Raw genomic sequence first — 14,111 nt, 5'->3', positions numbered from 1 at the left:
TTGGGTGGGATTACTTCTCTCTGGTGTTTCTGTATCCTATTTCATATACTAGAAAGTGTCTCGGCTTTTTCATGCAGCGAAGTGATAGAATCATGCATTAAGTCTGGTTTCCATCTACTATTTTTTAAAGAAGAATAAAACACCTGAGAGAAAGTGTTTTCTACCTGTTTTGAAGTGAGGTGGAGTGTGTGTGGATGAAATACAGACATCACAGAAGGGTACTTAAGATTCCTGGAAATGTAAGAAATAGTTTCCTTCAGGGAGGAGATTTTCTGGAGGAACAGTGAAGAGAAATGAGGTGAGAAGAGAAAAAAAGGGACAAAGGAAACTTAAAGGGCATTTGTTTCACAAGTTGATGTTGTTTTGGTGGGATGATGTGTTTAATCCTTTTCAGTATTTGATCACTGAAAAGTAAGGCACTTGTTTAAAGGTTTCCATACGTATTTTCAAAGCCTGAAAATGAAGACAGAGTGGTGTATTTTGAGGTATGCACAAATGAGTAAGATTAGGCTCTATGGAAGCTGTAGGTCAAATGAGGAGTCACCTGGTGAATTTGAGGAATTCCCTTGCCTTTCAGATGTGGGCTTGTTTTAGCATTGTCTTGGACTAGAGCGTTTAAAAGTTGACTAAGCTGAATCCAGATTTGAGACTTAGTACTAAACTTTTGTGATTTGAGCAAGAGGAAACCTTATTCCCTCACAGGTTGGGAGATTCTCATTTTTCATTTTTATAGGATGAAAACATTGATTGTTACAGCATGAACAGCTGCAGGGCAATAAAAGGATAGTGCAAGTACATGGAATTTACTAATGCTGTTAATGAAACAGAGTAGGCTGTATCTTTCAGTTGTGTGTGACTAATCATTGGAATGAATAAGTATCTGAAGTACACTGAGTTAAAACGTAAACAACTGTACTGCTCACATGTTAAGCATCATCACTAAGTCTTCTTATCCAGTATTTACATTTATACTAAAAAGTATTCTAGAGCCATCAGGTAGCTTATATAATCCTCTTGGTTGCAAAGAAATAAAAATCTCTTCAACCTGTCTTCCCCCATCTGTCTCTCATAGCACTGCTCTTCTTTATGGCAGGCTTAGGGCTCCCTCCAGAGTGCTGCTCTGTGCTAAGATACTGAAGAAAAATCAGATTCACTGTAATACAATCAGATAGTGTGCTTGCAGCATGTTGTCTGTATGACTCGGTGTTCCACTAAGAGACTGGGCTACACAATTCTTCTGGATTTTTCTGTTTTGTCTGGTACCGTACTTATTTACTTGTAGAGTTTGAAGACATCAAGAGATTTACTTTATTGTTTTCTACGTTTTTTCTATGCCATTCACTATGAGAGTGGCGAGGCACTGGTACAAGTTGCCTAGAGAAGTTGTGGATGCCCCATCCCTGGAGGTGTTCCAGGCCATGTTGGATGAGGCCTTGAGCATCTGTGATCCAGTGGGAGGTGTTCCTGCCCAGCGCAGGGGGATTGGAACTGAATGATCTTTAAGATCCCTTCCAACTCAAACTATTCTATGATTTTATGTACATTCACTGGTTTTTAGAAACATGAAACAAAAGATAGTAAATGAAAAAAATAAAAGAGCCACAATGCAGTCAAGAGAGTGTATTAAAAGGAATAATGTAATGGTTTGAGTGCATATATATATACATATTTTTTTGTTCACTGAACATTGACAGCAGGAATGAGATATTTGATTTATCCACATATTCTAGATGTGCTTAGAGCTAAAGTAAAGAAAATGCCCTGTCTTCCTACACTGTTATCTTTCATGAAATAAAGTAAGACTAAGGTCACACTTTGCTAAATATTTGGTTTGCTTGCACTGGTGGCATACCTAGAATTGTTATTTGTCCCAGATATTAACTAAGATACAAACAGCATTTCTAGGTCTTGTCTAACTCAAAATTTGTTAACTGTTTTTTAAGTGGTGTTCATCAAAGAATCTTTTCTAGATTGTCAGCTTTTGAGTTATCTTTTGTTTATATTTGAATAATTACAAATATGGCAGACATGGAGATACTTTACAGATGTTGTTAGAGACTTGAGATATTCCTGAACTGGTTATTAACCCAGAAATTTGAATATATGTATTTTTCTTCAGCGTTATCACATGGAAATTTCCTGAAATAATAGGGAGAAAAGTGTTAATCTTAAAATCGGAATGTGTAAACAATTTCTTTGTTCTGAACAAGGCCGCAAGGGCCCAGTGAAATTTCTTAGCAATTAATGAAAACTGATGCCAGGTTGTGTGTGGTGTGCTTTTTATTTTGGTGGTTGTTGTTTCTTTTTTGCTTTTAACCTATGGAGCTATGACTTCATCCATCTACGGAGAAGTTTACAAATTAGCATCTAGTCCAGTACTTGCTGCGCTAATTTTACAACGATTTGGGTTTCATAACAGGGCCGTTGTTTGTCACAATGACCAAAACACATGTGATAGCAGCTTCAAAAGAGGCGTTTTACATCTGGCAGTATCGTGTGGCCAAGAAGCTCACAGCAATGGAAATTAATCAGGTAGCCCGGACCAGAAGAGAAGATAGGGAAAGGTTTGTCTTCAGGCTTTGTCATTTTTCTTGCTTTGTATTGACATTGTTGATAAAGGTGAATTTTCCCATGCCTAAAATATGAACTGCTCTCTCTTCATTTTTCTACTCAGATTTGTTGACTTGCAGACCCATAAGATTGAATGCTACAGAATGTTTTTTCATGGCAAATGTGTGTTTGTTATCCAAATCTCTTAAGACTTTTTTTTTTTTTTTTTTTTAATTAGTTTTGTTCAGTGTCTGTATTTGCTTGCCCTGTGCTTCCATTGTGGAGCTCTGTGTCATGATGCCTTTCCTCCCCTGCTTTCCCTTTTTCTCCTTCGTACTTTTAGATCCTAGGCAGCTGTATTCCTTCTGATGACTTCAGCTGCTTCTTGTGTGTTGATGGCTGTAAGGACATAGTCTGTCCAGCTGGTTCTTCTCTAAATACGCTTGTATATCTAATCCTGCATAGATTTTTATCCTCTCAAACTAAACAAGCCAAAGTCAACATCATCTTGCTTCCAAAGTATTCTTTTCCCAGGTGCTCATTAGTGGTATTAACTTTTCTGCCACCTCCACAAGCTTGTAACTTTTCTTTTATGTTACTTTATGTTTTCTTTTATGTTACTTTATGTTTTCTTATGTAGAAACACTATAGCATCTTTCTATAAATCTGCCATCTCCTGTCGCTGTATATTCATAATAATGAGTAATTATTTGTGTAATAACTCATACCGTTCTAGTACCTGAATGTCTGAGCCTTGGGGAAGATTCTAAGTATCATAGAAATGCCGGAAAAGTAAATAGTTGTAATTCAGCGTAAATAAAATACTCTAAAATCTTTACAAATGCTAATTTTTTAAGGCATAAGTTATGATGAAGTATTGAATACGGTAATACATAAAATTCATGGATATGAAGGTGGAGCTCTTCAGAAGTATGGAGAAGAGCCTGAGGAAATACAGAGGTGCACATTTGAAAAGAGACAGTAGGGGTGGATTGGTGGTTTACAGGAATTTCTTATTGCAAAATGAAAGTTGATAGATCATGTGGTACTAGACCATCAGGGGCTATGAAAATGAAAGCAAGTATTTATATCAATATATTTATATCAATACAAAGGAAAGTTATCTGGAACATAAAAACAGATATAGCTTTTATTCTATTTCCATTTGCAATGGTTTCTTCTCCAAGTACTGAAGATACCTATATGCTGTCAAAAACAATCCTTTCTTTGGACTTTCTTTTTCTTCTAACTTTCCTTTTCTACAGGATTTATCATATTGATGACACCCCTTCAGGATCTGCGGATGGACACCTTGATTACAGCAGAGCTAGTGAAGTGAGTGATGTTTTTAACTAGTTTTTTTGTGATGTCACTGTTAGCTTGAAAGAGAAGTAGTTAGCATTACTTTACTTATTTTTCTTAGTAGACGTGTCATACTTGAAGTTTTCTTTTACTTCTGCCTTTTGTACAGCAGTGTTATTTTTCTTTCCTCTGGTTAGTGCATTATTACTGTGTCTTTACATGTTACTGGAAATATGCACTGAGCTGTAAGGAGCACAGAAGTATATTCTGGGGTCCAGTATGTAGATACCTGCCGTCTTCTTGGTGAGAAGCACCTCCCCTTACATCAACAAAGTATAAGCTTGTTGAAACTCAATAAACCTTGTAATCTTTTCTAATACTTTCATCCTTTCTCACTTTATGTGCGTGTACGCATGTACGTGTTCAATTTTGTACATACAATATACATGAAATTAATGACAGGCCTTATAAGTCAGGAATAGTTGCCTTCTTGTTCTTTCTGTTAAACACCTGTTACATTTTCGGTTTCTTATTTTTCTGGAGGAGGGGCAAGAGAAGAAAGGAAGCGATATTATTATTGTCATGATTCCCATAACAAAGGCTGCTCTTATCACAAACCATCCATTTACTGATAGCCCCTTTTAGCGTGGATATTTAGCAACTTTCTTGTATATTTAAATAAAACTTCTTTCTTTAGCAGTGCATTCTTACTGTTGCATTAAAACTGGTATTGATATCAGTTGTATACTTTCAGGGAACAAGAGATCCAATTTGTGCCATAACAGCATCTGATAAGATCCTCCTTGTGGTAAGTTACATGATTAAAATAACTCCTAATTGCCTCTTGTGCTTGTAGGCAGGAGGTTATTCTGCAGCATGTTCGTAAGCAGTCATAATTTCAAAGCATTTCTGAATTTGGAACTCACACGGATGAAATCTCTTTCTAGACAACTTCAAAGATAACTTTAACAAGTTCTTCTGTTAACTTGGACTCATTCTTTAGGAAGGTTGATTCACTAAGTACTTACAGTTTAAGTACAGACTTGTTAGCTCAGTTAATACTTAATATGTAGGGTTTGATAAAGTCCAGGTCAGGACTCAGTTCTGTAATCTAAGTTCTGGGAAGTCCTTTCTAGGCTGTATGTAAATGCACAAGGATTTACAAAGTTTGTCTGTTTACATACTAATGGTGCAATGTATGATAATAGATATCACATGTCTGCTATAGACACATCAGTACCTTTCTGGGTTATACACACATGTATTATGTATGAGGTATTACATCACGCCAAATGGCTGGTGCATTTTTTTTCTGATCTGAAGAGTGATTTCATTAGATGAACAGACATTTGGGTGGGCTTTGAAAGAAACTAACTGAGCAGAAGAAATATAGAAAAAGAACACCATTTCTTCATTTTATCTACCTTCCTCAGAAAGATCTTGATGTTTTCCCATATTCCTATTCCTAATCCTTTGACTAGATTTGACAAAATCAGTGGGTCATGGTGAATGAAGAAATTGTGATGGTTAGTGGGTGACTATGAGATTCTGTTTGTACTTGAAAAAAGAGTGAGCAAATGAGATTAAGTGGATAATTAATCAGTGACATTGGTTAAAAGGAATGGAAAGAAATGGAAAGAGAGGAAATACCTTTGAAACTAGATCTAGATAAATGTGCTGACTCTGAATGCAGTTATCACAGTGGTTAGATCTTCTGGCACTTCTGGCCAAATCTGCCTGACAACATTCAAGAAGCATTTGGACAGTGACACATGGTGTAAATTTTGGGGTTGTCTTATGCACGGATAGGTGTTGGACTTGGTGATCTTTATGGGTCCCTTCCAACTCAGGTCATTCTGTGATTCTGCTTTGCAGTTTATAGGCTGTACAGATGTGAAAAAGTCAAAGATGACAGGCGATTTATGCTGATGATCTTAGGGATGGCTTTGGAGGAAAAAAAAAAAAGGAATAAAGTTTCAACTATCTTGAAGTTTCATATTGATTTATTTCCAGCATAAGGCTTAAGCAGTAACTAAAATAAACTAGGTATGTTCAGTCTACAGAAACATCATGAGAAAATAGTGACAGCGATCATTTCAGTCCAGGGATGTTAAACTCATTTTAGACTGTTGGCCTTGATAATGAGTAATTGGTGAGACTTGTTAGCGTTCAGACAGCACTACATGAATATGACTCTCTTGGTTTCAGACCTGAGCCAGTACTGTCATATTTCCGTGTTTGATTTACCAGTGTGTGAGAAGGATCTTTTTTCACTGTTCTCTTTTTTTTTTTTTTTGTCACATAAACCATATCTGAAGGTTCATGGGGAATTGTTGGGGTCCTAAAACTGTTCTGTGGGCTGTATGTGGACTATTTTCATTTTAACATCCCTGATTTAAGCAGATCTGTAGATTGTAGCATCTTAAAGTATCTTGCTTACATAGAATAGAATTTGGAACTTATGTGGTGATTACATTCCCTCTCTCAGCTCCTGCTCTGTCACTTTATCCAAAACCTCTTTTGTCTAGGACAGCATATAAGTAAAACCTTTGTAAAGAGTGTATTGATGTAAGAATTCTCTCAGTAAGCAAGCATTGCTTTTCTCTAGGGAAGAGAATCTGGCACTCTTCAGAGATACAGTCTCCCCAGCGTTGCTTTAGTACAGAAGTATACGCTGAACTGCCGTCCACATCAGCTGTCTTTGAATTGCAACTCCAGGTAAATTACAGAGCTCCTTCTGGTGCAAGTATCCTGTTTAAAAATAAAGCACTACAATTTGTCAAAATACCAAGTCTATGAATTCTACGATTCTATAATAATTATGTACTAATTTTACTGTAATAGAAACTATTTATGAAGTTTAGTTGTTTTTAAAGGTTGCTTAACCACTTATTGTTAATTAAGTACATCTGGCCAGTCATCAGATTGCTCTAAGAGACTGTTTTAGTAAAGCTCTCTTATGTTTAAAACTCCTTAAGGTGTGTGTGGGAAGTCTAAAGAAACATACATGAAAATACCATTGTTTTATTCAGTGTACTAAACAAAAGCTTCCTGTGATCGTGACGTGAATTGATGAAATATGACATAAACCTGAAATTTTATATCCCTATGACCTCTTTCTATTTCTGTGTCCTTGTAATGCCTGGAAACTTTGTCCCATGTTTGTTTTCCATTGTTAAAAGCTGTAGCTGGTGGCAATGCTTCTAGCAAGACTGGTTTTCCTAAGCTTCAGCTGTGCCAATACTGAAGCTGCTTTCTACTTAACAGCTATTTTTTTTTTGCAAGAGAGAGCATGAGAGTCCTGGCAGAAAAGGAAAAAATATACTGACTAAAGAGGACTTATAAGACAATTATACGCACTTCAAAATAACTTTATAATTTCAAACAAAATTCATAATTTGTGTGAAGATCACTCACCTTTTCAGGTATAGACCAAAATTAGATTTCTTCACTTAAAAGGCAGTGTGATCTAGTCAGAGCTGCATTAGATTTGTTTTGAACCCTAGCTCTTTCCTTCCTAAATGACTTTGTGCTAATGAAAAAGGTTTCGTTCCTTCATTGCCTCCTAGTAAATGATGAAAAACAATTCTGTTCAGTTGTTAATTTTAGAGTCCGTCAAGGAGAGTTTGGCAAGGGGCAAAACCTGCAATTTACTCAACTTGATACCTGAAGTACTCAGGCTTTTCAAAGCGATGGATAAAAAAAAGGGCATATTTCAGAACCTTTGCAGGGCCAGATCCTGTACGAGCAGATCAAAAACTTCCTTCTGTGTCCCTCGACTCTCTCTGCCATGCAGATAAATGAAAATCACATGCAACTCACTGGATCTGTGTAATTATACTGGTAGATTAGAGGAGAAATTTGGCCTGAGCATGCCAGCTTAGGGAACTATTTCAGATTTACGACCTTGAATAGTTTTATTTGTCTGTCTTATTTTTGCTTCCTTTGTTTTTCTGTAGTCGTGCTGCTATCATAGACCTTTCAGGTGTTTTGACTTTCTTTGACTTGGATACACGAATAGTAGACAGTACAGGACAACAAGTTGTAGGTGAGCAGCTGAAACTGGAACGCAGGGACGTCTGGGATATGAAATGGGCCAAAGATAACCCAGATTTGTTTGCAATGATGGAGAAGACAAGAATGTATATTTTCAGAAACTTGGATCCAGAGGTAAATATTAACACACAAAAACTACTCATTTCACAAATTCACTTGTAAGTTAACAGCTCTGTGTTGAAGAGTATTATTCTTGTGCTTACCCTTCAATTAGACAAGCGTTTATATAAATTAACTTGCTTCTGGAGATCGCAAAACCTTGTCAGCAATAATGTGGGAATGTTATTTAGGAACAAGTAAGCAAAATGAACTATCAGTCCCAGGAAGATAAAAATGCTGTGTTATTTTTCTTAAATGCATGACATATTTTTCAGGAGAATACTTTTTGTAAGGATTGTAAAGTAGAAACACAATTTTAGTGAAGTTATTTGTAAAACATAGTTCAGTTGAACTGTGGCAGGTGTTTCTTTATCTCTGTCGTGTAATTTAACTATAAAAAACATGAGGATTTTTAATTATGTCTTTGTATATGGAATTGTCAGTAACGTTAATAATTTTAGTAGTTGTTTCCTGTTAGAAATGCAGTTAAACCCTGCTTTGGAGAAGAAAGTCTCTTTATGTATACCTAATGGATTTGGTTAGCATGTAATTAGACAGAATACAAATTTATTTCTTTATAACTTATTTAACTTTAAGGAGCCTATACAAACTTCTGGGTACATTTGCAACTTTGAAGATTTAGAAATCAAATCTGTTCTTCTGGATGATATATTAAAGGTAAGTATAATTAATTTTATTTTGTAGGAAAAGATGGTGTCTGTCTTAATGATTTGAAGAGTAGATATCTATGTTGAGTGAAGATAAAGGTGCAATGGAATAAAATTATGTTTCTTTGTCCATTATGTTAGAATCCTGAACATCCTAACAAAGATTACATCATCAATTTTGAGATTCGGTCATTACGAGACAGTCGAGCATTGATTGAAAAAGTTGGCATTGAGGAATCCTCCCAATTCATAGAAGACAATCCACATCCCAGACTTTGGTAAAATCTCTTTATAAGCCAACTTTAAGTTTGTGTTCTTTTGTATTCTTTTAGTGTTCAGACAGATCTAACGCTAAAGTACTACACCTCAAATCAAAGCCAGCTAATGCAGTATACGCTTTAAACTGTATAATTTAATAAACATTAAACAAAAAAGAAAGGTAACAGTGCTCAACTGCAATCTGAAGGGATGCTGTTTTAACTGAGAACATCTCCTCATTGGGCTGAATCGCCTCCAAAGGAGATCCTGCATGGATACAAGATCAGGAACAACCAGACAGATGAGGTCCTCACTGGACGTCAGCCATCACAGAAGAGGGCGAGACGCTCACGATCTCTCAATTTTATACTGAGTATGATGTATGGGATGAAAGTTAGCTTTCAGAGAATGAAGTTACTTAGAGCGACTGAGTTAATCAGAAACTGATCCTACTTTAACTCAAACCACAACAAAAACTTTGTCCTGAGGAATTCCTTCCTACCCAGTTGTTCTTTCTTCTCCAGAATGTACATTCTGAAAACAGCATTTAATAGCTACATGTTGAAAGTTTCTGTGATAGTACTGTAATTTTATTACTTTGAGTACGTGGGGTAAAAGTTTTTCATATGCTCGTTTTTACTAATTCTTGAACTAGCTTAGGATTTTTGGAGTTTTGAAGTCATTCATGCTTTTTGCTAGTATCATCTATTCACTTAATATAAAATAACTAGTAGTTTTCAGTGTCTGTGTCTCAGTAAAGGTTTTATATTATAATATCACAAAATATGTGTCAAATGCTGTTTACTTTGCTCCAAAATTGCCATGAATCTAATTTTCATCATGCAAGAAACATACAATATGTCACATATTTATATGAAGAGATGGATTAGAAGTGCTGGATATAAAGGATATTTTTATCCTTTATATAAGGATATAGAGGATATTCTAGATAGATATAGGATATATAATAATAGATATATAATAATATCTATCCTAGATAGATATAGGATATATAATAATCCTATATCCTTATATATATAAGATATATATAATCCTATATATCCTAGGTCAGAATGGGACAGTGTCCTCACTGCTAGAACACAACAAACAGGATGTCATTCAAGCACCTGATGGATGTACATTGGCCTGAAAGCAGAAATTCTGTATTTGCAGAACTCTCCAATGGGGCAGTAACACTACAAGGTTTCTCAAACTGCTCTGCCCTCCCAGACTGCTGTCCTAACTGGACAAGGAACATCGAGATAGATTAGAAGGATAATTTATTCTTGATGCCCAATTTAGTTGGAGGCCTTCGGACTGAGGCTGCTATCAAAGTATAAAGTTAATAATACATTCATAGGTAGAAATACCTAAATGGAACTGCATTCGGACCACCAACACATTTCATGTAGATCGATTGTGATACTTAAGCCCTGCTCATTCCTCCCAAGCCAGCATCCATTTGAACAGCTGAACAAAGGAATATTGGTAGTTAATTGAACATCTTTCCTTGAAAAAGTACTGGGTAGATCTCTGAACATACTGAGGACAAACATACAACTGCATTAAGATTAGTTAGTAAACAACACAATTGCAGTAACTTGAATGTCTTTAAATAATGACTAGTCAAATAGATCCTCATTTAATTTCCTTCATAGCTACCTTTCCGTCTATCACATTTATTTTTTGTGCAGGCGTCTCTTGGCTGAAGCTGCTCTTCAGAAGCTGGATCTGCAGACTGCTGAACAAGCTTTCGTACGATGCAAAGATTATCAAGGTATTAAATTTGTGAAGCGTCTAGGCAACCTGCAGAGCGAGTCAATGAAGCAAGCAGAAGTGGCAGCCTATTTTAGCAGATTTGAAGAAGCAGAAAAAATGTATCTGAATATGGACAGAAGGTAATTGTATGTAGTCATCTCGCAGAAAATAAAGAAAAAGAGTCTGAAAAAAATTGCTTCCCTTAATAAGGAATGGCTGTTTCAGCACTGAAGGCTCTTCACCAGTTTCTGGAAAGATGAAAAAGGGTCAGATGAAGAGAATTTTGTTGTATTCATAGATAACCAATTCTATATGTAAATCAGCGCATTCCTCACAGCTTGCAAAACCTCTGCTGCTCGACGTAGTGCTGTGTTTCATAGATGGTTTTGCAAGTTTTTTTGTCAGTATTTCAACTGGGATTCCAAAAATACAAACAAACTATTTTAACTGATGTTTAATTTATGTGCTATTGCTCTTAGCCTGTAGCCAAGTACGCATTTTTTTCAATTAGATATATAAACAACAGAGTTTTTAATGAACTGTAATCTCTGGAGAAAGGACTCTGGATGAAATTGTGGACCAATCAATGGAATTTATGAAAACAAACAAAGCAAAGTTAGAATATTACTGGGAAGTATAAATTAATGCTAATTAATTAGCTAGAGCACTGTCTTTAATGAAAAAGGATAGAAGAATAATAAGTAGCAGTTGTATGATGTAGCCTGTAGGTGGTGGTCAAACATGGATAAAAGTGAATCACTTGCACACACGCAGATTTTTTTAAGCTTTGATTAATGAGGCCATGAAAAAAAGTAGGGAATCATAGAGATGAAATTATTTCTTCCTTCATGCTGTAAGAATGAGAAACCTTCCTCTTTCCCAGTAAGGAGGTGGGTGGGGGAGGCAGGAGCTGAGGAGAGATGCACATTAGAGCCTGGTAATGGAAAACTTTCTTGCTCATAATTGAATAGCCCATGCAAGTGTGCTGATTGGAAGAGGTGAACTGCCTCTTAAGCACTTCAGTCTCACTGGAAAAATCTTGATAAAATCCATAAATCAGATTGGAATAAATCTCTTTTTCAAACACAAATTTAAATTTTTTTGATAGATGCTCTTATTTAGCTGATTGCACTGGCTTGCTATTGCCTTCCTTCACTCACTTGTAAGTTTAGGGCATTTTTAAAAGAAACGTATATATCTCTCCTATTTTTTTTTCTATGCACCTGCAGAATTTCTGCTATATGAAGTAATATAGAATTATTCTGTATGGTGGAAAAAATATGCCAGACAGACACACGGTGGGTCATATGTATGCATGAATAAGAAAAAGGAAAGACTATTTCTGAGTCCTTTCTCCTTCATCCAAAGTCACCTTGAATCTGAAAGAAGTCTCTGAAATCCATTTTATTACATCTCAACTTTAGCCTCCAATATTAATTTTCCTTGGTTCCTTGGCTTTCCTCCTCATCTCCCTTCTGCTTTTAGCCCTTTGCAGCTGCTGCCACCTATTGTAGCAGTCAGCAGTGAAAGATAAAGAATAGCATACAGGCTAAGAGGAAACCTGAAGTAGCATCAGCCCATCTGTCTCTCCAGGCGCTCATTTAACTCCTCACACAGGAGTATGACTGATAGGGATATAACCTATCACAGGTTATGATATAACCTGTGAGCCCTCTGAGTATTTGCTTTTATGGAATACCCTTTAAATGGTAAAAAAAGCTGTCAGGGATCATTTTGGTACCTGTGGTGTGGGTAACGAACTTGAAAGTGCTTTTGGATGCTTTACTCAAGATTTTTGTTAGCTATTTCATCTTTGACTTTTGCCTGCTATTTTCTCTTTGTTTTAGAGATCTTGCCATTGGGCTACGGGTAAAACTGGGAGATTGGTTTCGAGTATTGCAGCTGCTGAAAACTGGCTCAGGAGATTCAGATGATGCCCTTCTTGAACAAGCGCACAATGCTATTGGAGATTATTTTGCAGACCGTCAAAAATGGTGAGTTCTGTAGAGGCTCTGGTAAGAAGGAAATTGCAAAAGAAATTATAAAACTGATTACAAGACTTAATTTATAAGGAGGGACAGACATCAGGAAAGTCAGGATGCGATACATGAGATAGTTTTGGAAAGATGAGATTTGGCTTAGATTTTTATGGTTCCATTGCTGCATGTACCTATAAATAGAGAGCTGTTGATCAGCTGTCTAAAGAATGAAGTAATAAAAATCTCTGTTTTGCCAGAAGTCTGTTCACTTCAAAGGAAAGGGGGCGGCGGAGAAATACCTATACAGTTCTATTAGGCTGGATATAGCAAGTATTAAAGAAAACAAAACCAGTTTAAACAGAAAAAAAAGTAGGAGAGAATTATTAAACATCAGTGAATTTCAAAACTAACAACAAACTTTTCTAGAATGCTTAAACCCACAAATGTTTGAAAAGATCCAGAGTTCTTTCTGACCTAGATCTGTCTCCAGCTATTGCCCAAACTGGGCACTCCAAAGAGGTTTTCAGAACAGTGCATGCACGTAATGATATTTCTCTAGAACACATTTTGCAGTCAAATACTTGCTGAGCCAGAAGTGACACCTTCGTAGTTAATAACTTGCAGAGTTTTCTTTCATGAACTTTTCTTGTTGTCTTCTAAGCCCATGTAAACTTTTAGCATCCAGAACACTCAGAGTTCCGCAGCTCCACTATGTATTGCAATTACCCAAACTATATTATCACAAAAACTTGGTCCCAAAGCAGTTGAAAACTTGTGATTACATTTTGAAAGGTGATGTTTAGATGCTTTAGTTAACTTTGGAAAACGGTCTTGGAGATCTTAGTGCTTGTTTTAAAATATGGAGGTACAACAGTAAAACCCATTTCTCAAAGTTTAGTTCTAAGCTGTCCATGATCTGTGCCGATGTGGGAACACAGTTTTAAGATTCCTTGATTTCCTAACCTTATGCTAGTTAGAGAATCAGTCTTGCTTCTGCTTCAATGGAATGATCTCTGAAAATTAAAACTCTTAGTGCATTTTAGAAAGACGGCGTAATTCTAACTACAAAAGCTCTCTCAAGCAAAGTTATTTATATAAAATAATGTAATTTTAACTTTACAAATACAAACGTCTTACACAATCAGAGACCGCTTCTGTTTATATATCGGAAGTCACATGTTTGTTTTTTTTCTTTTTAGGTTAAATGCTGTACCGTATTACATACAAGGACGAAACCAGGAACGTTTAGCTGAATGTTACTACATGCTAGAGGACTACCAAGGACTGGAGAACCTAGCTAACTCACTTCCAGAGAATAATAAATTGCTCCCTGTAAGCAAAAAGCATATTTATTTGTCATTGTCTTATGCTCAACTATTTATTTAAAATTTCCCATCTTGGGGAAAATGTTTAAGAAAGAAAGAAAGAGAGGAAGAATGCA

At 36.1% G+C, this 14,111-nt stretch overlaps 1 protein-coding gene across 3 annotated transcripts in view; it reads left to right on the top strand.

The window, feature by feature from the left end:
* Positions 1-14,111, top strand: part of WDR35 (WD repeat domain 35) — a 42,776-nt gene that overhangs the window by 20,674 nt on the left and 7,991 nt on the right. For all 3 annotated transcript variants that reach the window (XM_054062500.1, XM_009558303.2, XM_054062501.1), the window contains 10 exons: positions 2,420-2,564; positions 3,816-3,885; positions 4,607-4,660; positions 6,461-6,570; positions 7,812-8,022; positions 8,605-8,685; positions 8,817-8,953; positions 10,628-10,831; positions 12,539-12,685; positions 13,870-14,002. In XM_054062500.1, the coding sequence (XP_053918475.1) occupies positions 2,420-2,564; positions 3,816-3,885; positions 4,607-4,660; positions 6,461-6,570; positions 7,812-8,022; positions 8,605-8,685; positions 8,817-8,953; positions 10,628-10,831; positions 12,539-12,685; positions 13,870-14,002 (1,292 nt within the window). The remainder of the gene's footprint in view (positions 1-2,419; positions 2,565-3,815; positions 3,886-4,606; positions 4,661-6,460; positions 6,571-7,811; positions 8,023-8,604; positions 8,686-8,816; positions 8,954-10,627; positions 10,832-12,538; positions 12,686-13,869; positions 14,003-14,111) is intronic.

Source organism: Cuculus canorus, chromosome 3 (assembly GCF_017976375.1).
Source record: "Cuculus canorus isolate bCucCan1 chromosome 3, bCucCan1.pri, whole genome shotgun sequence".
Lineage (NCBI taxonomy): Eukaryota > Metazoa > Chordata > Aves > Cuculiformes > Cuculidae > Cuculus > Cuculus canorus.
The sequence above is the reverse complement of the archived record's forward strand: the minus strand, read 5'-3'. Positions and strand labels throughout refer to the sequence as shown.